The 25,896-nt window shown below is 38.4% G+C and overlaps 3 protein-coding genes across 5 annotated transcripts in view; 2 read left to right on the plus strand and 1 right to left on the minus strand.

The window, feature by feature from the left end:
* Positions 1 to 3,451: 3,451 nt before the first annotated feature.
* TXNL4B (thioredoxin like 4B) lies at positions 3,452 to 6,662 on the minus strand. Its single transcript, XM_007429281.4, has 3 exons — positions 6,442 to 6,662; positions 5,227 to 5,378; positions 3,452 to 4,115 (listed from the first exon to the last, which is right to left on the minus strand). Exons 1-3 carry the CDS (start codon positions 6,571 to 6,573, stop codon positions 3,950 to 3,952), a joined length of 450 nt encoding a protein of 149 aa, XP_007429343.1. The 5' UTR covers positions 6,574 to 6,662; the 3' UTR covers positions 3,452 to 3,949.
* A 108-nt stretch (positions 6,663 to 6,770) lies between these two features.
* TRMT10C (tRNA methyltransferase 10C, mitochondrial RNase P subunit) lies at positions 6,771 to 13,041 on the plus strand. Of its 3 annotated transcripts, XM_088140823.1 has the most exons (4): positions 6,810 to 6,873; positions 7,239 to 7,436; positions 8,150 to 8,219; positions 10,453 to 13,041. In XM_088140823.1, exon 4 carries the CDS (start codon positions 10,494 to 10,496, stop codon positions 11,745 to 11,747), a length of 1,254 nt encoding a protein of 417 aa, XP_087996949.1. In that variant the 5' UTR covers positions 6,810 to 6,873; positions 7,239 to 7,436; positions 8,150 to 8,219; positions 10,453 to 10,493; the 3' UTR covers positions 11,748 to 13,041. The 3 variants fall into 3 exon arrangements, with proteins under 3 accessions (XP_025023095.1, XP_087996949.1, XP_007429342.1); XM_025167327.2 differs by lacking the exon at positions 7,239 to 7,436 and having other exon boundaries at positions 6,771 to 6,873; XM_007429280.4 differs by lacking the exons at positions 7,239 to 7,436; positions 8,150 to 8,219 and having other exon boundaries at positions 6,815 to 6,873.
* Positions 13,042 to 15,322: 2,281 nt separating this feature from the next.
* Positions 15,323 to 25,896, plus strand: part of PCNP (PEST proteolytic signal containing nuclear protein) — a 28,149-nt gene continuing 17,575 nt past the window's right edge. The window contains exon 1 of the mRNA XM_007429278.3: positions 15,323 to 15,403. Coding sequence (XP_007429340.1) covers positions 15,349 to 15,403 — 55 coding nt within the window. The 5' untranslated portion in view covers positions 15,323 to 15,348. The remainder of the gene's footprint in view (positions 15,404 to 25,896) is intronic.

The following is a 25,896-nucleotide window of genomic DNA, read 5'->3' on the forward strand; positions in this document are numbered from 1 at the left end:
CAACCTAGTCTCCCATCTATTAGTTTTATAGACGGGACTGATAAGTCATATATCTGACTAAGGGTGTTTTCAAACTAGTTTGAAATATGTCTAGATAATATTGTTTCTCCAAGATTTCTGGAAGCTGATTAGCCACACCTTCTCTATAACTTTTCCCAACTACAGGAGTTGGAGACAAACCTACTGTTTAAGAGATCTACAGTAGGCTTCTTAAGGTCTAAACAAGGCATTCTGTCCTTTGTCAATGAGGTATTAATGATGTTATCTAGGCCACAGTGAATTCAGCCACAGTGGGCAAGGATCCAAATAGGCGGAGAGCTGTACCATTCCAAGCAGCTTGCCCGTATCCTCAAGAGTCAAAATTTATCCAATATCAATCTTACAGATTACTGGATATCCCATTAATTGACTGCAAAAACACTGGAATCTCAGTTTGCCCAGATGCAGGAGGTTTTAACTGCAAAGATCTCATTAAAGTATAATAAGTCATAACTTCTTGGAGCAAATTTGAAATAGAAGCTTTAACTAACCACCTGGGAAAATTTTGTCAGATGTAAGCCAGCTGTGCCTTATGCACAGAATAAAATTGCATATTTGTTGTACATATAGTTACAGCATAGGTATTCAAATAGGTTTGTGTGATGGAATGGAATTATGAAGGCCAGGCTCAGGGAGAAAAACATTTTCTTACATCTCTCATGCTCCTCAGGAGATGTAAGAAAATGTTTTTCTCCCTGAGCCTGGCCTTCATAATTCTATTCCATCACAGTTTGCTATGCCTTAGCAATCTGAGATATGTCCTCCTTTGTGTTTTAGTTGTCTATCTTGTCTATATACTATACAGCTGGTTTTGAAGAGAACTAGAGAGGATATTTAGGAATGATCATATCTATCGCTCTGGAGAGTTCCATATTCCAAACATCTGCTGGGTCATTGAGATAATCACCATCATAACCAACTATAAAACAAACACAAAAACTCTAATGGCCACTACCTGTCTTTTTTGAGCAAAAGATCGGATTCAGCATGCAATCAGTAATGTGCATCAGCACTAGATTAAATAGAACAGAATTGTAGTTGTTTTGGCAGTTGTGAGTTCTGAAATGCACCAGACAAATGGGACTGGAAATGTATATTGGAATTGGTACCAAAATTTGCATCTGGATGAAACTTTGGATCCTCTGTTGGTTCAGGATAAAGTTTCACCAATTTGATGACACCCAGTTATACATCTTCATCTTGGGCCTAATGGGAGATATTGTAAAATTCCCATGTCACTGCCTGGAGGTTGTCAGGGAAAAACACGCTCAGACTCCATCCTGCGATACAGAGTGGCTATTAATTCATAAGCCTTCTGACTCCTGGATTGTATCATCTTTGACTCTTTATTGGACTGTGTTCCCCCATAGTGCAAATTTGCAACCTGGGGTACTTTTGAACTCTCAGCTCCTACTCAAGGAACAAGTGGAAGGCATGGCCCAGAGGGCCTTTGCCAGCTTTGTCTGATAAACCAGTTGCAACCTTACTGGAACATAGTGCTCTGAGGACAGTCGCTCATGCCTTTGTCATCTCCTGATTAGATTGGGGCTGCTCTTGAACACTACCTAGAAACTTCAGCTGGTCCAAAATGCAGCAACCCATGAGCTCACTGGTCAGTCTTGGTACTGTGGAGTTGCACTGGCTGGAATCCATTTCCATTGTGCTGGTCACCAGCTTTAAAGCCTTACATGGCCTGAATATGAGAGACTGTCTTTCCCAAATATACTGTCTAATCTGGATGGCCACAGTGTCTACGAAGGACCCCCACCTATCATCCCCACCTACCGATCAGTAGGTGGCCTAACATCGGCATTCTCAGTGGCATTACAGAACAGCTTGCCCCCTGAGCTGAATATGGCCTCCTCATGGCATTTTGGAAGCTAGTAAAAAAATGGCTTCTCAGGTAGGCCTTCGGGGACTGATTCTACAGCTATATGCATCTATTTATGTGTATACAGATATATGCATTTTTCTTATTGATATTTTAAAATGTAATAGCATAAATAAATAATACCAATACCAACACCAACTCCATAAGCAGTCATATTATCTTTTGAAATCTGTTGGCAAGTGGACCATACACAAACAGAATTCCCACCTTATCCTGGGGTTCTGAAGAAAAGGAAGGAAGGATACATATACAGTGGTACCTCTACTTACGAACGTAATCCGTTCCGTGACTCTGATCGCAAGTCGAGTTGGTCGCAAGTCGAGGTAAATTTTCCCATAAGGTTCAATCTAAATACAGTTAATCCGTTCCGCCCTCTGAATTTGGTCGCACCCCGAAGCAAATTTTCCCATAAGGTTCAATGTAATTACCGTTAATCCGTTCTGGCATCCATAGACCACGCGTCAGGGGCGGAAAAGCGCCCGCGCGCTGCGTGACAGGACAGCAAAATGCCCGCGCGCTGTGCGGCGGCAAAACGCCCACGCGCCGCGCATCGGGCCGAAAAGCGCCCGCGTGCCGCGTGGCGGGGCGGCAAAACACCTGTGTGCCATGCGTCAGGGGCGGAAAAGTGCCCGCGCGCGGCGGGGTGGTAAAATGCCCGCACGCTGCAAGGCGGGGCAGAAAAACGGCCGCGGACCACGTGTCAGGACAGAAAAATGGCCGCGGAGCACATGTCAGGGTGGAAAAATGGCCGTACCTCGAGGCGAAGTTTGCACATCGAGGTAAATTTTTGGGGCCGGAGCTGGTCGTATCTTGAAAATTTCGTAAGTAGGGGCGTTCATAAGTAGAGGTACCACTGTAAAAGTCAGTTCTCTCCAGGCATCCTGGTAAAAAGATCCTGTTGTATGCCACCCAAAGTCCTTTTTTGAGAGATGGACAGCTATATAAATAATATCAATCAATCAATATCTATTTTTAGGGATCATAGCTACAGTCTGCCTCTCCCAACATTCTGGAACCCACTTCACAACAGAATGAGAAGGTTGAGCCCACCTTTTCTCCCAGCCAGGTCTCAATTATATCCACCATAATCAAATCATAAATAATTTTGTTTTTGCTCTAAAATGACCTGTACTTACAGAGAAGCAAGATTAAATTCTACAGTTAGGATTGTTTCCTATTTTGCCATCTGTTCTATTCCCCACAGCTGGAATCACTGCTCCCACCTTACTGAACATCTCCGCTACTCCTCCCTCAGTTTGAGCACAGATGCATCCTATAACCAGTCTGTTTGTAACCACTAAAATTGGCTGACATTAAACATAGCTCTCCCATAGAACTTAGTCAGCAATTTTGGGTGTGGACAGGAGACAGGCTATCTACTGGCAGCTGCATCTATGGCATGTTTCCATCTTTAAAAGTCAAAGACTTCAGCACTACATCTCTCACATGGGCTCTAAATCCTGGCTGATAAAATAGTTTTAGAGCTGCAGCTTATTAGGAGAGGCAGGACAAAGACAAAAGCTGGAGATTTTTTAATCAGGTCTTTTTCACTATCTCTGGGCAAGGGAAGAGGCAAAACAAACTCTAGAATGATTTTTATGGCTGGGTTCACACATGCTATCACAATTTAATTGCAACTTATTTAATGTTAAGCTATAACATGATTTATTTGGTTTTGTCTTTCTATCTTGTATGAAAAGCTTCTATTTTTGTTTATAGTCCAAAGGCATTTACTTGTCTGATTGCTTTAGAGCAGGTTCCTTTATTTAACAATTCAAGAGTAAATAAGTCGTAGCCTATAAGCTAGTAACAATAGCAATTCACTAAATTGTTGACATACGTAACTTTAAAGAAAAAATAATGACAGAAAATCTGTCTGTTTTGATGATGACCAATATGATCATGTGAAGATCAACTCCTTTTTTCTGGCTTAGTTGGGACAAATGTTCAAATAAGCCATGGCATAATCAGTCTTAGGATGTGCACATTCCAATTTTCATTTATTTCCAGAAAGGGCATTTAAATGTCTTGGTACAGAAGTTCATACTTGGGAATATTCTTTGGATCAATTGGGCTTCTTACAATGAGTTTTCCACGCATCGCTCCCCGATAGATCACTTCAATCAAATCTATGAAGTCTTGTTTTGTTTTGAAGCTTCCAACAAACTTGGTATGGTCTGGAGATCTATTTAGGAAAAAAATAGTATAAAGCCAAGTTTAAATCAGAAATACACATAATTCAAAATCTGAATCTACAAAGTCCCCTCACTTTTACAGCATATATTTGTGAGCCTTTTAAATAATCTTGCAAGATCAAATTAAAAGTTCATCTAGTCTAGCATATTTCTCAAGGACCTTAATAAATGGGTAACGAAACTTATAGCTTCAGGACCTACAATTTGCAGTTTCTACTTAGGCATTATGGCTAACAATCAATGATAGAACATTATCTATTTCTGATATAAAGCTGATGTCCAAGTTGTACTTCACAATTAAAAGTTAACTGCAACAGTGCTTTATGGTAGAACTATTTATATACTGATTCAATGTGCTTGGTAATAAGTTTTATCATTTGTGATAGGACTTCCTTTTCAGAAATCCAGTTTGGGATTCTATGATCCACAAAGACTTCAGCATTAATTTGTTAACCCTTTTGTGGAATGATACCATTTGTCAATATAATAAATAATCCCTCTTAGTCGTTGAATTAATACACTGACTCATGCCATAGTTTGCTGAATACAATTGCACGCAAAGGTTTAGGCTCCTCTGGTTGAATTGTATGTTTCTAACTGAAGAGAAGCTGTCACAAACTCTATAAGATACAAAGTTAAACATTTTTCTGCAAATTTGAATGCATGTTTACTATTTACATGCACTTGTTTATAGATTTAAAATAAGAAAAAATGAATAAGGCATGGGCAAAATATTAAATATTTGGCAGCCCTTAGTGAACTTTATTTAGCCTATTGGCCAGCTTCCCATCCCCATATTGCCCTTTGGTAGAAGTCAAGCCAACCCATCTTAGTGACATTCAACTATTATTATTTTGCCTGCTTACACATCCTACACTTCCAAATTAATGGGCAAAAACATGTGATAGAAACAATTTCTTGGCTCTGCATTCTTGTTTGGTTTTGCCTTGGCGTATTCTGTGCCTAGTTAAATCACAGCAATTCAGACCAAAATCAAACAAACTATATAAAGCTGTGCATAATACACAGACTCAGCCATAGAATAAGAAAACTAATACTAACCAACATGATTATACATAGGCTACATGCAAGCCAACTTACCCATAATCCACTTTTATGTGCTGCCCATTGAAAAAGAAGACAGTTGATGGAATATAACTAATGTCAAAATACTGAGTGTACACTGGGACCTTGCTTACATTCACCAAATAAACTGCAGCCATTTTACTCAAGTCATGAAATGTTTTTGCAAGCTGTAAAGAAACCAAAGTTATGTGATATACTGAATGTATGAAGAAAAGAGTCAAAGCCTTTAATAAAACGGCAATCAAAAACAGAATAATTTAAACCCCAATATACTGAGATCCTTTGTGACTGAGACATAAGGAAAAGACATAAAATAATTACATGTACTTTTTGAAATTCAATAGCAATAATTGTGGCCTGGATTTGAAGCAGGATAGCAAGGATAATACTAAACAATCCATCCACTTGAATTATTAAGAGAAACCTTGTTCTTTATCCTGCTAGCATCAGATGTGTGGCTGATAAAAATATAGATGAGACTTTTGTTCACTATGTAACATCCCAGCTCAGGAAATCTATCTGGACCCCTCCTTGGTTTCTGACATCAAATGAAAATATTTTTGGATCAGCAGACCTTTTGTGATACATCTGTGTGGCTTTACCTCATTTTCCTTCTTAGGCACAACCCACAAGCCACTTCCATTCTTACCTTATGTAGCTTAGAAGTAATTCCCATTGATTTTAACTCCCTTATTTCAGAATACTGTACAGAAGTAGGTCCTGCTGAGTTCCACTTTCCACCATTTTCTTCTAGTATTCAACACTGCTCCCCTCTCAGAATTCATTCTACTGGAACTAACATTAATGCACCCAGGATTTGGCATTTCTTAGGTTCCATTTCCCCTTTCCTGTTTTATCTATTAAGAATACAAGCTTACAGATGGAATACTTGCCTCCCTAACAGTTTTTCCAGCAAACAGAAAATCTGTATAAAACTGGTAAACAACAAAATATTCCCTCCCCAAACTTTTGTAACACTTTCCATGTCTCGATATAATATTGTCAGGAAGCCAAGGAATGCATAGCAGGAATCCTTTTAAAACACACAATTCCCTTTATGTTAGGCTCTTCTTAGATCTAAATTATGTAAACCGATGTCGTTTTATTTTGTTTATTCGGACAAAGCCCTAATAAAGAGCAAATATACAATTAGGAAAACCCTTGTAACTCCTGATGTACACCGCTTAGATTCGGGAACTGCAAATAAATAAAAGTCAAATGCTGGCTTACAATGTTATCCAGTTGCATGCAGACAAGATCTTCATCTCTACCAAAGCGAAGAACCAGGACTTTCTCCGCCACGGTCTTGATCGCCTCATCCACCTCCTTTTTGCTGTTTAATTTAGGCAGCAGGAAACTCATGCCAGCTGACAAGACCGCGGGCGAAATACTTCCCTTGGAGGCTAGTAGAATGTCTCGCGATAACACACACTCACGCACGCAAGCTTGTTTTCGCGGAAAAAGGAAACTGTCAAGGACTCTCAGTGAATAACAAGGAGCTTCGCCAATCAATGGCAACTTCCGCTCAGTGCAGTTTGCTACAGAACTTGCCTTCTCTGACGGAACCATCCGCCAGAGTCATAGTTCTGGGAGTTTCCGGTGGGGTATGTTTAGGGACGGACCCAATCCGGATCGGGCGTGCGCGCGTGGTTGTGCGTAGAGGTAAGTATGGGAGATATTAAAAAGTAAGATTCTTCATTAAAGCAACATGGAGCCTCATGAATGCAGTCCATTTTATCACCTAACAAAGTGGGCTCTAACTATAATAAATTTGGTTTTGCAAAACTAATTAACATTGTTATCCCACTTGAAATTCTTCAGTAGACGATACCCATTTTAAATATGGGAAGGAGGTGATGGCTGACAGTTTTAATGTTGCCGAATATGTCAGTCAATGAAATAGGAAAATGTGAATGAAGCAACACATTGTATAGTTTCTGACTCTAGCTAGGTATACAGTGAAACTTGGGTATGTCTATTCCAAGTCTGTTCTACTGAATTCAGTATGATTTCTTCCTGTGCTACAGCTGGCTAACCTTAGCTGATTTCGGAAAAGCACATCAGAATCAAGCTTTAGTACAGTATTTAGATCAGAAGCCACCAAAAATATCTGCATTGTGGACTAGACTAAGAAAACAAATCACAGAAGAAGGCAATGGGAAACGAATATTATTGCCAAGAGAACTACATGCCCATGTAGTCAACAACAGTTGTGCTCAACCCAGGCAAGTCTTTAACAAGTGGACTGTATCTCACTGAAAATAATTAGGTTCAATATAATAGACCTGCTGGGCTGTGGGCAGTTCTCAGTAATAAATATTATAATGTAATATAATGTGTGGACTTTATGTGTCTGTAGAATTGCAATTCTAATATTAATATCAGAAAATATTTGTAGACATAACTGAAAAATATTAGTTCTCTTTGAGTGGACATGCTTCACAGTAAGGAGAAGAGTACCAACCATCTCATTGTCTGCTTTCATTATGTTCTATCAATGGTTTTATTAGCTTCCATGTGTTGGGAAGGGAATTTTTCTGGCAGAGCTTTTTTTCCTATGTGTGATCTCCTTATCCAGTAGAAAATGCTGAAAAATCAGGGTTGTAAGTTATGCAGGATGACAGAGCTAGAGATAGTGATGCATCAGTGGGGCAATGCCCAGTTTTCTAGAGTTCTGTGATTAAAAATGAACGATTGCTTTATGGAAGTCTTTCCTGCCACTGTTTTTATCATAAAGGCAATCATAAAGGATGACAAGTGTATTTTAATTTGTTTAATAGCTACATTTGACAAATAGCTTTTGTATAGCTTAGAAAGCACCTCCTTATAAAACTGTTAATCTTAGTTGAGGCCAAAACACCAAATTTTCTGTTAATGCTTTAACTGAAACCATGCAGAAACTAGTTTTAAATTTCTAAAAGCTATTTTTCTTTTCTAGAACTTGAGACCTTCAAAGGTGTGTTACTATCCACAAATATAGCAAGTGACTAAATACTTAAAAATAAAAGGTAATGTAATTTTATAAAATTGAGCATGAAACTGAGCAAACTCAGGGAGGAAGTGAAGGACAGGAAGGCCTGGCGCAATATGGTTCATGGGGTCACGAAGAGTCGGACACGACTTAACGACTGAACAACAACAAATTTTATAAAATACATTTTTACTATACCTGTATCTCTTTATGTTTTATCATATACATATAAGTATCTCCATTTCCACTTTATTCACTTTACTTTCTAATTTCTCCTGACATTCCCGGCTCCTACTTCCATATAACAAAATTGCCTAAAGCATACTCTTACATACTTTTGTTTCTTTCAACATTCATTTCTTGCAACAAATCACATCTAATCCTGCTTTCTACTAGCCTTTGCATATCATAAGGTTCATCTAACCATTCCAGCAAATTATTTAGGATTTCAGTCAGTCACATGGGATTGCTTGCATTTAAAATGTACATTTACAAATACCTCAAACATACACAACTGTAACATCATCACAAGCATTTTTCATATATTTAGCAATAAATAAAGTAATTGGAAGTACATCACACATCCCATCTTACTCCCTTGTAAGTGTTGAACTGTTATCTAAGCATTCCATTTGTTCTCACACATACTTTACATATACTACTTTTACCACATTGGACAACCAAGCTTTAATTCCATGTTCACACAAAACATTTCTTAGTTCAAGCATATTCACTTTATTGTATGCTGTTTCTAAATATTGTATAAAGCTATTATACAATAAACTTTATTCCTCACATTCATAGATTTCTCAATGATTTGCTGAAGGCAAAAATCAGGTCTACACATCCCATGTCTGGCATGAGGCTGCACTATCCTTTCCAAAATTTGCTCATTGTCATCTCTCATACTCTTTCAATCAGAAATCTACCAAACATATTCCCTTAACACTTAACAAATTAATTTTCCCTCCAGTTTTTTGTATATGCTTTTGCCACTTTGCCACCACTTCATTTGTACAGTAACGGTATTCTGCCAATCATCAGACATACGTAATCTTCATACACACATTAAACAAGTCATACAGCCACTCCATAAGCAAACCACATACACATTTGAAGATTTTATTCACATCAAGATCATTTTTATCATTTTTGCAGCTGTCATTCTTATATTCCCTTTTTTCTCATACACAGCCTCTTTTACTTTCATCATTCCACTAAGCATCATTATAATGCTACTCTTTAGTGTAACTCTATACACTTCTGCCCCACTTTGTAACATAGTTCTTTTCTCTGTTTCAAACATATATAGATTTTATTATGGTCAAATGTTTCCATTACACTGGGAGAATCAGTATTAAAGTATTAAAAGATTGATCTCACAATAGAATGAACAGAAAGTGCATGTAATGAACAGCTTCCATTTCTTTTTCATTACATGCACTTTCTGTTCATTCTGTTGTGAGATCAATCTTTTAATACTTTTTCACAAAGTACTGCTACTGCATAAAATAGTCATTCTACTTTCAATCTAGCTTATTTCATTTCTTTCTTTTTCTTCCATATCCATTTTCCCTCAATATCAACTTTGGACAGAACTAAAAATGATATGTCTTGCATTCAGAATGTCTCCTTACCCTCACTCCTTCATCATATACAAACAAATCAATTGTGATTTGTGTTTTCAAAATTCCTATGCTATTTCCCATTCCCCTTTACATCGTTCACATATCCCTCTTTTTCTTTAAAATGGATAACCAGGAATCCCAGTATTTCATATGGCTCCTGAATCCCTTGGCTACATTTCCTAGGTCACGTTCTGAACCAAACACATTAGCAGGGTTTTTTTTTTGCCATTTTGAGAAGGAGAAATTCAAAAAAATATGCCCTGAGCTTTAAAATAGGCTTAATATACATATATGTATTTATTTTAAAGAAAGTATGCTTCACAGTTCTGTCTACTTTGCATCATTGCCTTGTTCAACGGGGACCTCAGCCCTTCCAAAAATGTGCCGGTAGTCACCAAAAGGCTATTTTTTTCCAGTTTAAAATCTCTTGCATCTCTCTTTGATCTTAATCTTTTATTTCCAGCCCTTATGTATCAGTGCATTATTCTTCAATCTATTCAGAATCATAGCAACTAGGTAGATTAAAAATGTAATAAATAAAATCAGTTTATATTACTGATGTTTATAATAATTAAGATGAGGAACAATTTCAGTTTTTTTTCTATAAGGTATCTTCTGTTTTCTCTCTCTGTATAATTGCAGGTACCTGTTGGACATCACAATCAATTTTGATCTTTTTCAACATGCATTTATTGAATATAATTAGAAGATCTGCCTTCAAATTTATTGCACCAAAAATGACAAAATATGGGTTATTTTTAACAGTGCCCAGCAAAATCAGTACTTGTAGAACATTGATGATGATTTATTTGAACAAAAATATCTCAAAAAATGTTGATGAGAACATAAATCTAGATGAATGGAAATCTGTTGTGCTCGCTGGCTTAGAAAAAGAAGCATTTGAAAGGGCATCATCTGAGGAAGAGCCTAATATAGTAGCTATTAAGGAATTCATTGAGATGTCTAGGCGTTTAGGTAATGCTGCTCCAGAAAAAATCACCGAAGAACAGTTAAAGAAATTAATTGAATATCCCTCTAATACTTCAAGAAATAAGTACTTAGCCTTTTTGGCTTTAAAAGAAATGAAAAAGAATGCTGCACAAGAAAAAAAGAAAAAACAAAAGGAAGAAAGAGAGGAACTTAGAAAAACAATGGAAAATGTGGGTGAATCAGCACTGACAAATAGATTGTTACGGTGCATTTGGACCTCCTCAATGGATGTCACATACAATTGGAAAGTTGTTCAGGCTATGCGTTTTGGCCAGCCTCTGGTATTTGACATGGATTACAATGATATGTCAGAGAGAGAAATGCAGAATACAGTGAAACAGATGATGGAATGTGAAGGAGCCAATCGTAGAGCTATAGAACCATTCCATTTATATTACTGTAATCTTAAAGAAGATGGTCCATACCACAAAGAATTCATCAGGCGTTATGGAGATGCATGGGACAATTTGCTTGTGACAGTGACAGAAAAGTCTTATGCTGAAATATTTCCAAGAGATCAGATTGTCTACTTAACTTCTGATTCTCCCAATGTAATGGAAACATTTGACCATAATAAAATCTATATAATTGGATCCCTAGTTGATAAGACAATAAGGAAGGGAGTCTCTCTTGCTCGTGCAAAACGCTTGAAGTTGGCAACAGCACAACTTCCTCTAGAAAGATACTTCAATTGGAAAACTGGAGCCAAAGTTCTTACCCTGGATCAAATGATGATGATCTTAGTAACTCTGAAAAATACTGGAAATTGGAAGGAGGCTCTAGAGTTTGTTCCAAAAAGAAAGCATGAAGGTTTTATAGATCCATCTTTGCAACAATATATTCACACACAAAAGAATAGAAAGATCTATGAGCGAACCCTTAAAAAAAGGCAATTGGTAGAGGAACTCTCCAGGAAACAATTGTGGAATGGATTGTGGGAAGAGTAGTGTGTTAGTCACCCAGTTATGATTGGTATAAGTTTCATGTAAAATAGCATTTGTTCTCAGTAAGCTTTCAAGTTCTACAGACTAAATAATCCAGTAATGATAAAATGTAAGAGTACACGTTATAGCTTCACCATAGGTGGGCTATATTTCTAAACATATAGGAAATCATTTTCTGGCTCTGTCTGCTGAGAAAATCTCAGTAATACACAATGGGGCTGAAAAACAGGTTTCAGATTAAAAAAAAAGAACAATAGTTGTTAATGCTTGAGGTCTGTCACTGACCGCAGTCTAATGATACAGTACATATTTTTCTGTGCTTCCCATTGTACTGGCTCACATAGCAAAGTTATATAAAGATAGTTTCCCAGTTTTGATTCAGGGAAATATGAAGTTGCTGTGAATTTTGCGTTACAACAAGCAATTCAAATTATTGTAAATGTTCTGATTTTATTCAGGAATTAATGTGAGGAATGTAACTTGAAAAAAAAATGCGTATATGACCTTTTTATTTTAGAAGAAAAAAGCTGGATAATATTCAATTGTATCTTTATTTACATTGTTAAGGCATTATCTAAAATGTTATACTTGTTGAATATACAGAGCGACTTACTAAAAATATGTTTAAATGGTGTTTTTGATCTAATTATATTACAAATGCATATACGTTGTCTTTTGAACAAATGACCTAAAAGGGGAAGGTGATTTGCCACAGTTTTAAACACATCAAGCATAAAAGTGCAAAACTATTAATAATTATTAAAAAAAATAGCAAATTGTGGCTGTTCCATCCCAGCATCTCATCTCCAAAAGGTTAGCTTCTTTTGATGTTCCTGCGGTCACTAGAAATAAAAGGGTCTTATATAGGGATGTGCAAAACATTCCATGGATGGACATCTGTGCACAAAACTCCCAGTTTGGGGTGATCTATGTTTGGTCCAAGATATATTTGTATTCAAGTGTCACTACAGGGCATCATTGCAGCTAAGGGAAAGGAAGATGTTCATGTTTGAATTTATTCATGTTTGAATTCAAGTGCAGTGGTGGCGGCAGTGCTTAATGGGAAGGTGCTGGTAGTGTGGAAAATTTATTCCTTTTATCCAGTTAGAATACACTGACAAAGAGAAATGTTATTTTAGTTTTAATTTTAACTTCTTAATGGCTGTTGCTAGGAACAGATGCCAACGTATTAACTTTTATACACGCATAATACAAGCAAACTCATGATGTATATTGATTGGCTAAATTGTTCACATCACATGGAATGCAAGAATCTAAAAAAAGTTAGAAATGAAAGTTGTACACACGCTGATTTTCCCTATTTAGTATCTCTTTGTTTTTTGTGTCTGTGTAACTGGTTTGCTTAATGTTAATTGTGTTGGGCCTATTTTCTAATAGTGCTGTCTTACATTTTTTATACAGCAGTAGGAAGATCAGATTGTGGTTAATGTGTATATTGTGCAGAGAAAATAGAGGGGAAAAGGCCCGCAGCTTTGCCCCACTACCCCATGAGATTCCTGACCTAATCTGAGTTTTATCACTGTTTGGTCATCTGTGTTGGTGGAGGCAGGGTTCAAACTTGTTCAGGTTACAAAACTGTTAATTAAAAAGAAAATCTCCTGGAACCCTTGATCAAAAGGCAAAGCAGTGAGTCCTCATGAGCACAAACCACTTCCTGGGGGGTGGGGCTTCTGAATATCAGGTGGCAAGCCTCACCCTTTCTGCTCTACCTTTGAAAAAGTGTTATGGACACCCCTGGCTGCATTTGATTAAACATTTTTATTCCCTTTGCTTTTCACAGAACCCCATCAATTCTCACAGAACCCTAGAGTTCCACAGAACACAGTCTGAAAACTCATTATGATAAACATGAATATATAATTGATATGTTAATCATAATATATTCAGGTGTGTTGATGTGCTCAGCACTCTTGCCTTACTGTCTCATTGTAGCAGTACATACCTGCCCTAGACTAATCACAAAAAAATAAGCAGGATCATCTTTGGTACTTGAATAGGAATTTATTGGGAAATACAGGGATTGAGGCTTAACTGGAAAGTTAAAAAAATATTCAGGAAGAAGGCAATGACAAACTAATTTCATGAACATGTCCATTAAGTAACCAAGAGTCAAACCCAAGTAGAATGAGATGCATAATTTTAAAATAAGTAACCTATAATATTTGAGTTGTCTCAGAATGTTACTGCTTTTAATATCAATATATAAAGTTGTAAGAATCCTGCTAGCTGAGTCTAAACTTGCAGCTATGGTAGTCCACAAGCAGTCCTTTTTACTGGAAATGAGTATTCATTGGCATCTTTAAAACCATCTAAGTATGTGGTCATCCCGGTATTCAATTTTTGTATTAATTCTTTAAAATGGGTTTTAATTTGATTTTACACTGTAATAAGATAAAAAGTAGAAAATTGAATTAATGCAAAATACTAAAAATCTTAAGACAAAACAAAGGATCTATCTATATACAGTGGAGCTCAAGTCTTAAACTAAACCTTGGCAATACAGAATCATTGCTCAGACTTTCTATGACATCAGTGGAAGGTCAGTTCATATACAGAAACTGTGCACATCTCTGTCCATGGTTTTTGACCAGGCACATTAAAGTCTGCTGAAGTAAAACAGTTTTAGCTGCTGCCCGTATGCTATAAATCCAGTTCTTCATACTTTAGTAGCTTACAAATTTAACATCACATTCACATCTTTAATTCTCTTTTGCATGATGCTAATTATTAATGGTGTCATTACACAGCATGCCCAGTACTTGTGAGTCACTGTCACTTCTGACATACAACATACAGAAGCTGAAAGCCTGCCCTTGTTGCACATGCTTTGGAAATAATCTTTTATTGAATTAATTGCATCTTAAAACTGTAATATTTTACTTTTTTAAAAATTCTACTTCATTGATTCCAATAATTGGTCCCAATGACTAGTGAGTCCTATATTAGTGCAATTGTTGATAAAAAATAGTTTACAATTCCATTTTTTCTAATAATATAGTCATAATTTAGAAACTTCATATGCAACTAATACCCATAAACCAGATAGCAGTCATATTTTAATTGAATATATTGCCATTTAGCAGTTTTAGACGATCCAAACTCTTTTTGTAAAAAACAGTATATATATTAAGTATTATAAACAGACATAAAAAAAGTCTAATCAACAATATCAGGTTTGTAGTACTAAAGCACTTCCTATCTGGTAATTTCTTCAACTATGAAACAGACTTTTTTCGAGGATAATTGCAAATAACAGCATTTCTTGAACCTAACCGGTTTGCCTGTGTATGCCTGAGGCAGACACTGTATGGTGATGTCATGTCCAATCAAGGGACCATCGAGCAACTCAAATGACTGCCGCCGCTCTTTAACGGCCGCTTTTCCAACTGAAGGCTACGGGTTTCTAAAAGAAAACAAAGCAAAAGCGCAGAAGGAACGAAGAACGAGGCACATTGTTGCCAATCCCGGCTTCTCTAGCCTCCTCTCTACTCTCCTGGACGGATCGTGGGAGGACTTAAACTACACTACTGCGCATACTCACGGCGCAGTAGCGACGGGGCGGGAGGGAGGAGGAGGAGAAAAAATGGCGGACGGGAAAGGAGACGAAGTGAAGCTGAAGCGACCGCGGCTTGACGGAGGTAAACATACAGCGCCTGTATTTCCCTTCCGGAACCGTTTTCTTTTAGACAAGGATTTAATTTAAGACGTGGGAGTGCTCTTAGGGCTGGGTGTGGAGGGATAGTAGTCGACTGTGGGTATCTCTCCCCACCCTCGCGAGTCCGTGCAAAGGCTGGCTCTCTTAATGCCCGTTCATCGCCTTCTATTAAGCTGGGACCTTTTCACGAAGAAGCCGAACCATGGCCTAACTTGCAGGCAGTTTTTGATGGTCTGGTCCAGGTCAGAGCCCCGTGGTATTCTGTAGGTTCGCCCAGACCTGGTAGACAGGCTAGCTGGTGCCTTTGCAGACTAGTAGCTCCTTGCATGTATTATGCGATTGGAAGAATATCTAGCCGTCACTCTCATACAAGAGGGTTGCCGATAAAGCTTAGCGTGAACATTGCTCTCTTCAGTGACTTCAGAATGCAGATGTTAGTGTAAGTTACTCGCTGTAGCAATGAACAAAATTCTGTGAATGTGATCAACATTTTTCTGTAGTTATTTTGAGACAAAAGATTCCTGAAGTTGTCCCATACGAATCCTATGGGTGCTTATCTGGGTATAAATCTCATAACATATATAAATGGTACAGCAAATATAAATCTGCATGCATGATACATAATGGTTTGTTTCCTTCAGGAACAGCCTTCTCAAATTTAGTGACTCTAGATGTGTTGAACTAGAACTCCCATAAAACTATGTCCCATCTGCAAATATGGGTATACTTGCTGGTCTTATGGGAGTAATAGTTCTCTGCATATAAAGAACATGATGCTAGAGAAAGGGTATTCTGGAGCATGTGATTATCTAATGTTACAATGTTTCATTGTCACTGATATATATCAATTAATTAATCTGTATTTCTGTAGAAGCACTAGGGGATGTGGAGATGGATGAATTAGATTTGTGTTAATAACAATAAATGCAGCTTGTTTGGTTTCTAGACCAAGCTTCTATAACAATTTAGTACTGTTCAGAGTCAACTCCTCAGATTTTTATTCAGGTTGCACTGTTGCATACTTTTGCATAAACTTGGATACTTCAGAATTTTGGAATTGAAAAAGATCCAGATAATCCATGTTTTCCAGAGAAAAAGCAGAAGGTGGACTAATCTTAGAGGTTGGAAAAGACAGCATAGCAACACCCAACCTCTCCAATTTAAAACAAGGACTAGTAGTTGGATTTTCCCCTACTCTGTTGACAAAATGATGCTTGGAAAACTGAAGGACACTGGGTTTTGCAGTACATTAGCAGAATGGGGGTGAGTGCTGGTGGAGGAATAAGGGAATTGTGAACTAGTCTAGCTAGCTCCAGCATATCAGCTCAGGGATTTGAGAAGGTACAGATCCTCATTATCTCCTGCCTACCCACACAGAACATGGCATTCCCAGGCAGTCTACCTGGCCCCTCAAAATAGGTAGTCTGCAAAGCACAGTTATAGACAATCCTAAACCAGCTCATGGAGAACAGAGGTTGCCTGAGATCAGGTGATAAGAAAGGGGAGGCAGTTACCTTAATTCCAGAATCCTGTTAGATGAATGCTACTCTTCCTCACCCTCTGCATACTTGTGATCCTCATATTTATGTAGTAAAAGAAGAATAAGACATCCAACAGGTTTGAAAAGAAGAAAGATGGGCAAGAATCATAATGGCATCAGAAAGGGGCAGAGGGGCTGAAAAAGCAAGAAGAGGACCAAAACCTCATTCTTGAGATTTTCAGCCATGGAGCCTTAACCAATGAGGAGGAATCCCTGACTCCTGTAGAGGAATGGCGGAGAGGGTCACAAGACAGGTTTGAAATCTAGTCCTTATGGAATTCAGATCCAGAAGAAGGTCCACTTTCAGATCATAACTTCATTCAGTTTGCAGCTTTCCATCAGAGCCTGCTTAATGCTGACATAATCCTAATGATGCTAAATACTCAGCAAAGATGCTTAACTGGAGTTGGGCCCCAGCAGTCTTACAGTTAGTACCCCTAAGAGTTCATAAAGTTCTACAGAATCCAGCATAAATGTCAATGCTGTTTCCAGACTTCTTTGCAGAGATAACCGAGGAGTGGGCAGAACCATCAAACCTAGAGCATTCATTTGGTAGTGAACAAGCTGTATCTACTCTCCAAAGCAGTGTTTCTCAACCTTGTCAACTTTAAAATGTGTGAACTTCAACTCCCAGAATTCCCCAGCCAGCATGGCTAGCAATGCGTAGCATGATGAACTGATAGGCATAATTCCAAATTAGTAGTCCCAAGAGAACGGAGAGAGGTGTTCACAGACTCAGATGAATAAAGGATGAACAGAGTGACGAAGTGAGCCTACAAAACTGCAGTACTGGGCTGCAGCTGTTTTTCCTGTGCTTTAGTCATATGGGCATGTAATATCCCAGAAGTTTCAACAGAAGCCAGATCCCTAAGAGTGACAAATTAGCTAGATCTTGTGGCAGAGATATTTGTACATTGGTTATAATTTGTAGCCAGATTCATGGCTTCTGGAGTAGTGGCATGGTAGGCCTATGATTTCTTAGTCACTGGGTTTGGAGTAGGAACGTACCCTCAAGCACCAAACAACTGTAAAGGAGAAGTTTCCTGGATGCCAAGTCTCCTAATCCTGACAAGATTAAGGTACATAATGCTTACACATCACTCAACTTGGTCTCGTGAATCAAATTCCATTCTGGACCACTCCAGTTATTATTTCCCACTTTAGGAACAGATAGCCAGCAAACCTCATCTGTACATAATGGTGCCAAGCAAAGTAGTTCAATCATTTACATTGTGATTAATGCCAGCCAACCTGATGTGGAGAATACCACTCAGAAAGCAAATCAGCGATCAGGTGACAGCAGACTAAGATCAGAGCAGGGATTGTGGCCCCATAATAAGTCATTGCTGCTGATTATGGAGATTAGAGCAGTAAGTATGGCTAGCTCTGAAAGTATAGTACAGCAGCTGAGCAAGTGGCATCTATTGATGTGAACAGACATAATCACAATAATTTTTTTTTCAAACCACAATAGTGGATCCCAATCAAAGGACTCTCAGAAATAAGCCACACGTATAATCACATAGGTAGATAATTATTCCCCTCCATAGTAGCAGAGTATATAAAGTATATACAGTGCATTCGGAAAGTATTCAGACCTCCTTCACTTTTTTCAATTTTGTTATGTTGCAGCCTGATACTACAGATACATTTTTTTTCTCATTAATCTATACTCAGTACCCCATAATGACAAAGTGAAAACAGAATTTTAGAAATGTCTGTAAATTTATTAAAAAGGAAAAACTGAAATATCACATTGGCATAAGTATTCAGACCCTTTGCAACAACACTTGAAATTTAGCTCAGGTGCCTTCCATTTCTCTTGATTGTTGCTGAGCTGTTTCTACACCCTGATTGGAGTCCACGTGTAGTAAATTAAATTGATTGGACATGATCTGGAAAGGCACACACCTCTCCATAGAAGGCCTCACAGCTGACAATGCATACTGTACCAGAGCAAAAGCCATGAGGTCAAAGGAACTGCCTGCAGAGCTCAGAGACAGGATTATTGCAAGGCACAGATCTGGGGAAGGCTACAGAAAGTTTTCTACTGCACTGAAGGTTCCCAAAAGCACAGTGGCCTCCATAATTCTCAAATGGAAGAAGTTTGGCACAACCAGGACTCTTCCAAGAGCCAGTCGCCCGGCCAAACTGAGCAATCGGGGGAGAAGAGACATAGTAAGAGAGGTGACCAAGAACCCGATGGTTACTCTGACTGAGCTCCAGAGATCCTGTGTGGAGATGGGACAAAGTTCCAGAAGGACAACCATCACTGCAGCCCTCCACCGATCTGGGCTTTGTGGCAGAGTGGCTAGACAGAAGCCTCTCCTCAGTGCAAAACACATGAAAGCTCACTTGGAGTGCAGAAAAGCACCTGAAGGACTCTCAGACTGTGAGGAACAAGATTCTCTGGTCTGATGAAACCAAGATTGAGCTGTTTGGCCTCAATTCTAAAAGTTATGTCTGGAGGAAACCAGGCACTGCTCATCCCCTGCCCAATACCATCCCAACAGTGAAGCATGGTGGTGGCAGCGTCATGCTGTGGGGGTGTTTTTCAGCAACAGGGACTGGGAGACTGGTCAGGGTTGAGGGAAAGCTGAATGGAGCAAAGTACAGAGATATCCTCAATGAAAACCTGTTCCACAGTGCTCAGGACCTCAGACTGGACCGAAGGTTCACCTTCCAACATGACAATGATCCTAAGCACACACCCAAGACAACACAGGAATGGCTTAGGGACAACTCTGTGAATGTCCTAGAGTAGCCCAGCCAAAGCCCTGACTTGAACCCTATTGAACATCTCTGGAGATACCTGAAAATGGCTGTCCACCAACGGCCCCCATCCACCCTGATTGAGCTTGAGAGGATTTGCAAGAAGAATGGCAGAAAATCCCCCAATCCAGGTGTGCAAAGCTTGTCGCATCATACCAAAAAAGACTCGAGGCTGTAATTGCTGCCAAAGGTGCTTCAACAAAGTACTGAGTAAAGGGTCTGAATACTTATGCCAATGTGATATTTCAGTTTTTCCTTTTTAATAAATTTACAGACATTTCTAAAATTGTGTTTTCACTTTGTCATTATGGGGTACTGAGGGTAGATTAATGAGGGAAAAAAAATGAATTTGAACGATTGTAGTACAGGCTGCAACATAACAAAATTGAAAAAAGTGAAGGGTGTCTGAATACTTTCCGAATGCACTGTAAAACCATAGCATACTTGTTGAGTTGCCAGCACAGAGAGAACAAGCCATTGCTGCTACAGGGCCAAATTCATAGGGTGAAAGGGTGGGGGTTTTAAACATCTTGCAGAAGCTGTTTGGGTCTACACATCCTAGCTCTGCCTTAGTGTAGCAATCTAGAGTTACTGCTGCCAACACTTGTCTTCCAGGGGATGACTTACCTAGCATCCTTCTTTTAGATGTAGCATGTGGGAGTGATAAGGCTCCCACAAGCTATATCTTACTGACAAGTAAAAAGTAAAAAATAAGCAAAAAGGAAATAAATTCTATAGCAACTCTTCTTGACCCTGTAGTGTGAAGCTAAGCAAATCAGCCTGTCCACCCTTCTTTTGTAATATGATACGCCAATCTCAAAAGAAATAAATAAAATCAAGTTTTTTAAAAAACAGGAAAAGAACAAATATTTTGCTTTAAGTAATTACATGCAAAGCAAAATCAACAGAGGATATATAGAGCTGTTCAAAATACAACAAGTAATTTAAAAGGATATCCAGTAGCAAAATATAAAGGAAGGTATAAAGTTCTGTGCAGATTACAATATGACATAGAGCTCCTAGTAATACAGAGAATTCTGTTGTAAGGAGGTTCAAGATTGCACAATATGTGAGTACCAAACTTGTACAGAGAAATAAGCACCAGAGACAATAAATTTTATTTAAAAAACAGTCAGAATAATACTATGCATAGTTCTAAGGAAATATTTTTACCCACTCATTCAGATATACAGTAAATGGATTTCCTGAAGCAAAAACCTTCCTCTCATTTCCTTGGACTTACTGCAGATTGCAGTGTTTTAACAGAGGCTCAGAAACACTTTTCCTTATCCCAGTAAATCAACTTCTTATCTCTGTCTTCTCTTGTTATTTTATTGCATATTACTCAACATTCCTATTCCAATATAAATGTTTTTCCCCTCAAAATTTTTGATATTTTTAAAATTCAGATTTCATAAAATAAACAATTTAATTTTCTTCACATCAGATAATTTAGCCCAAATATTTGAGCAATCCATTACATTGATAAAGTGCTGGTTTATAAAGAGAAGATAAACATATACAGTCAGTCCATCAGGAATAGTATTTTCTTTCTATCACTGAAGAGCAATTTTTAGTTAATTTCTGCTTCTCCCCATGTTTGTTAAATCCATAATTCTGGATAATGATGCATTCCAAATTTTGGATAAATACTTCAAAATTATTGTCTTTCCAAACTGTTATTTTTCCAAAACTGAATTAACAAACTTAGAGATATAGTGGGGCAAACAAGTATTTAGTCAGCCACCAATTGTGCAAGTTCTCCCACTTAAAAAGATGAGAGAGGCCTGTAATTTTCATCATAGGTATACCTCAACTATGAGAGACAAAATGAGGAAAAAAATCCAGAAAATCACATTGTCTGATTTTTAAAGAATTTATTTGCAAATCATGGTGGAAAATAAGTATTTGGTCACCTACAAACAAGCAAGATGTCTGGCTCTCACAGACCTGTAACTACTTCTTTAAGAGGCTCCTCTGTCCTCCACTTGTTACCTGTAGTAATGGCACCTGTTTGACCTTGTTATCAGTATAAAAGACACCTGTCCATGACCTCAAACAGTCACACTCCAAACTCCACTATGGCCAAGACCAAAGAGCTGTTGAAGGACATCAGAAACAAAATTGTAGACCTGCACCAGGCTGGGAAGACTGAATCTGCAATAGGCAAGCAGCTTGGTGTGAAGAAATCAACTGTGGGAGCAATAATTAGAAAATGGAAGACATACAAGACCACTGATAATCTCCCTTGATCTGGGGCTCCACACAAGATCTCACCCTGTGGGATGATCAAAATGATCATAAGAACGGTGAGCAAAAATCCCAGAACCACACGGGGGGACCTAGTGAATGACCTGCAGAGAGCTGGGACCAAAGTAACAAAGGCTACCATCAGTAACACACTACGCCGCCAGGGACTCAAATCCTGCAATGCCAGACGTGTCCCCCTGCTTAAGCCAGTACATGTCCAGGCCCGTCTGAAGTTTGCTAGAGAGCATTTGGATGATCCAGAAGAGGATTGGGAGAATGTCATATGGTCAGATGAAACCAAAGTAGAACGTTTTGGTCTAAATTCAACTCGTCGTGTTTGGAGGAGAGAGAATGCTGAGTTGCATCCAAAGAACACCATACCTACTGTGAAGCATGGGGGTGGAAACATCATGCTTTGGGGCTGTTTTTCTGCAAAGGGACCAGGACGACTGATCCGTGTAAAGGAAAGAATGAATGGGGCCATGTATCGTGAGATTTTGAGTGAACACCTCCTTCCATCAGCAAGGGCATTGAAGATGAAACGTGGCTGGGTCTTTCAACATGACAATGATCCCAAACACACCGCCCGGGCAACGAAGGAGTGGCTTGGTAAGAAGCATTTCAAGGTCCTGGAGTGGCCTAGCCAGTCTCCAGATCTCAACCCCATGGAAAACCTTTGGAGGGAGTTGAAAGTCCGTGTTGCCCAGCGACAGCCCCAAAACATCACTGCTCTAGAGGACATCTGCATGGAGGAATAGGCCAAAATACCAGCAACAGTGTGTGAAAACCTTGTGAAGACTTACAGAAAACGTTTGACCTCTGTCATTGCCAACAAAGGATATATAACAAAGTATTGAGATGAACTTTTGATATTGACCAAATACTTATTTTTCACCATGATTTGCAAATAAATTCTTTAAAAATCAGACAATGTGATTTTCTGGATTTTTTCCCCCATTTTGTCTCTCATAGTTGAGGTATACCTATGATGAAAATTACAGGCCTCTCTCATCTTTTTAAGTGGGAGAACTTGCACAATTGGTGCCTGACTAAATACTTTTTTTCCCCACTGTATGAAACCAAAACAAGGCAATAAGGAGGCAAAGTTACTCTGAAGGGGAAAAGAGCTGATAGCTTATCATGGGAGCAATTTACACAATCTGCCATTAGTAGATGGATTAGAGAATGTACAGGTAATCCTTGTTTAGTGACCACTTGCTTGTTAAGCAGAGCAGTCGTTAAGTGAAAGTGCATGCTTATGATCTTACTTTAGCTTTCCTTTGCTTTACAGACCTGTAAAGTTTGCAAATGCAAGGATTGGCCATAAAGTTACTTTTTCATCACTGTCATAACTGTGAACGGTTGCTAAATGATGCAGTTGCTAAACAAGGACTACCTGTATGTCTAATAGAGAATGTTCTGGTGTACTCAACCAGCAAGACACAGTTCTGCTGAGGCATTGCAGTCCAGTTGGTCAAAATTATAATTACTGTTTTTAATTGTTATACATTCTTCTTCCATTTCCCATATGTTCCTTGGCCATGGCAGGTGTTGTTATAGTAAAACATACAATAAAAAAGCACCTGTACTCTGTTGGTCATTGAGTGTGTTTGAAGGAAGCAGGTTTTTTGACAGGATGGGAAGAAGCCATGTCTTCTAGTAGAAGAGATGGAAAGACTTTTCTGTTGGGTCCATCTTTTGGTGACCAGAAAGGTACTTCATAGTGAGAACGCATGGGACTTCTAATAAGAAAGGACTGAAAATTAAGGAATGTTTTATTAATAATGAAGTAAATATGCAGACGGTTTTTATTTACAAAGATAAACATATGCTTGATGAAACTCTGCAAATTGCAATCTCTTAGTTATCATTTTATCTCCTGAGAGTAATCTCCAATTAGCAACAGGATTTATTATTTTTAATAGCAGAATACAACTACAACTTCAACAGAAAAAGCAGTGGTTATATAATGAGAAAAGAATCTACAAGAATCAGAAATAGCTTAGAGTTGCCTAGAGTCGAGTGGCCTCCAAATTTAATAAAATAAACACATACACATACATATATATGGTTATAATTAAAGTAAGTATAGCAAAAAAAGAAAAAAGAGGAAAATTTTAAGATGTTAAAAAAAATCTGTATATTCTTTTATCAATATAGAAGTAATTAAATCCTTTAGGTCATTATTAAATCTAGATCGTATGGAAACATGGCTTCATCTTCTCATTTTTAGAACAGAAAGACTTTTCAAAAATAGATAAGGTCATACCCTCAATCCATTCCTTGGAATCAACAAGTTAAGTTTCTTTCCATTTACATAAAGTTATCCTGCTTGCCAATCCCAAGCTCAGTAGAGCCAAAGCTCTTCATAAAATGACAAATTCCGTATTTTAGGAATATGGTTGAACTTCACATTTGCATCATTAATTATTATATTTCTTTCCAAAGTTGTATAATTATACATTATAATTTGAAACCAAAAGAAAATTATGTCTGGACAGGACCATATCATATGACTTAAAGAAATGCCAACACAAAAAATCTGATATCCAATCCTGTTTAGACCTTCTTTGAGGGGTCTAATAGACATGAAAGAATGTGTCCTGTTGAATTATTTTCACTTTAAGTCAAAAGAAGTATGCTCGACATTTAAAACCTGAACCCATTGATTTTCCAAGATTAGGTATTTCACTTCTCTGTTCTACCTTCATTCTGTTTTTCAGTTCTGTATAAAATTGAATTGTTGGATTCACTTCAGGATTTCCATCTCTCAAGGATTCTAGGATTGTAGGTGCTAAAGCACTGGACTATAATGTTTTGTCAGTAATGTTTCAATTGTATATATTGCCAACTGAATATAGGTTTATCATGTTCAGATAAACCTATATCCAGTAGGTAATATACAGTGGGGCAAAAAAGTATTTAGTCAGCCACCAATTGTGCAGGTTCTCCCACTTAAAAAGATGAGAGAGGCCTGTAATTTTCATCATAGGTATACCTCAACTATGAGAGACAAAATGGGGGGAAAATCCAGAAAATCACATTGTCTGATTTTTAAAGAATTTATTTGCAAATCATGGTGGAAAATAAGTATTTGGTCAATATCAAAAGTTCATCTCAATACTTTGTTATATATCCTTTGTTGGCAATGACAGAGGTCAAACGTTTTCTGTAAGTCTTCACAAGGTTTTCACACACTGTTGCTGGTATTTTGGCCCATTCCTCCATGCAGATCTCCTCTAGAGCAGTGATGTTTTGGGGCTGTCGCTGGGCAACACGGACTTTCAACTCCCTCCAAAGGTTTTCCATGGGGTTGAGATCTGGAGACTGGCTAGGCCACTCCAGGACCTTGAAATGCTTCTTACCAAGCCACTCCTTCGTTGCCCGGGCGGTGTGTTTGGGATCATTGTCATGCTGAAAGACCCAGCCACGTTTCATCTTCAATGCCCTTACTGATGGAAGGAGGTGTTCACTCAAAATCTCACAATACATGGCCCCATTCATTCTTTCCTTTACACGGATCAGTTATCCTGGTCCCTTTGCAGAAAAACAGCCCCAAAGCATGATGTTTCCACCCCCATGCTTCACAGTAGGTATGGTGTTCTTTGGATGCAACTCAGCATTCTCTCTCCTCCAAACACGACGAGTTGAATTTAGACCAAAACGTTCTACTTTGGTTTCATCTGACCATATGACATTCTCCCAATCCTCTTCTGGATCATCCAAATGCTCTCTAGCAAACTTCAGACGGGCCCGGACATGTACTGGCTTAAGCAGGGGGACACATCTGGCACTGCAGGATTTGAGTCCCTGGCGGCGTAGTGTGTTACTGATGGTAGCCTTTGTTACTTTGGTCCCAGCTCTCTGCAGGTCATTCACTAGGTCCCCCCGTGTGGTTCTGGGATTTTTGCTCA

Source organism: Python bivittatus, unplaced genomic scaffold (genome assembly GCF_059951505.1).
Source record: "Python bivittatus isolate LINGU-HERP-01145 unplaced genomic scaffold, Pbiv_v1 ctg000340_np1212, whole genome shotgun sequence".
NCBI lineage: Eukaryota > Metazoa > Chordata > Lepidosauria > Squamata > Pythonidae > Python > Python bivittatus.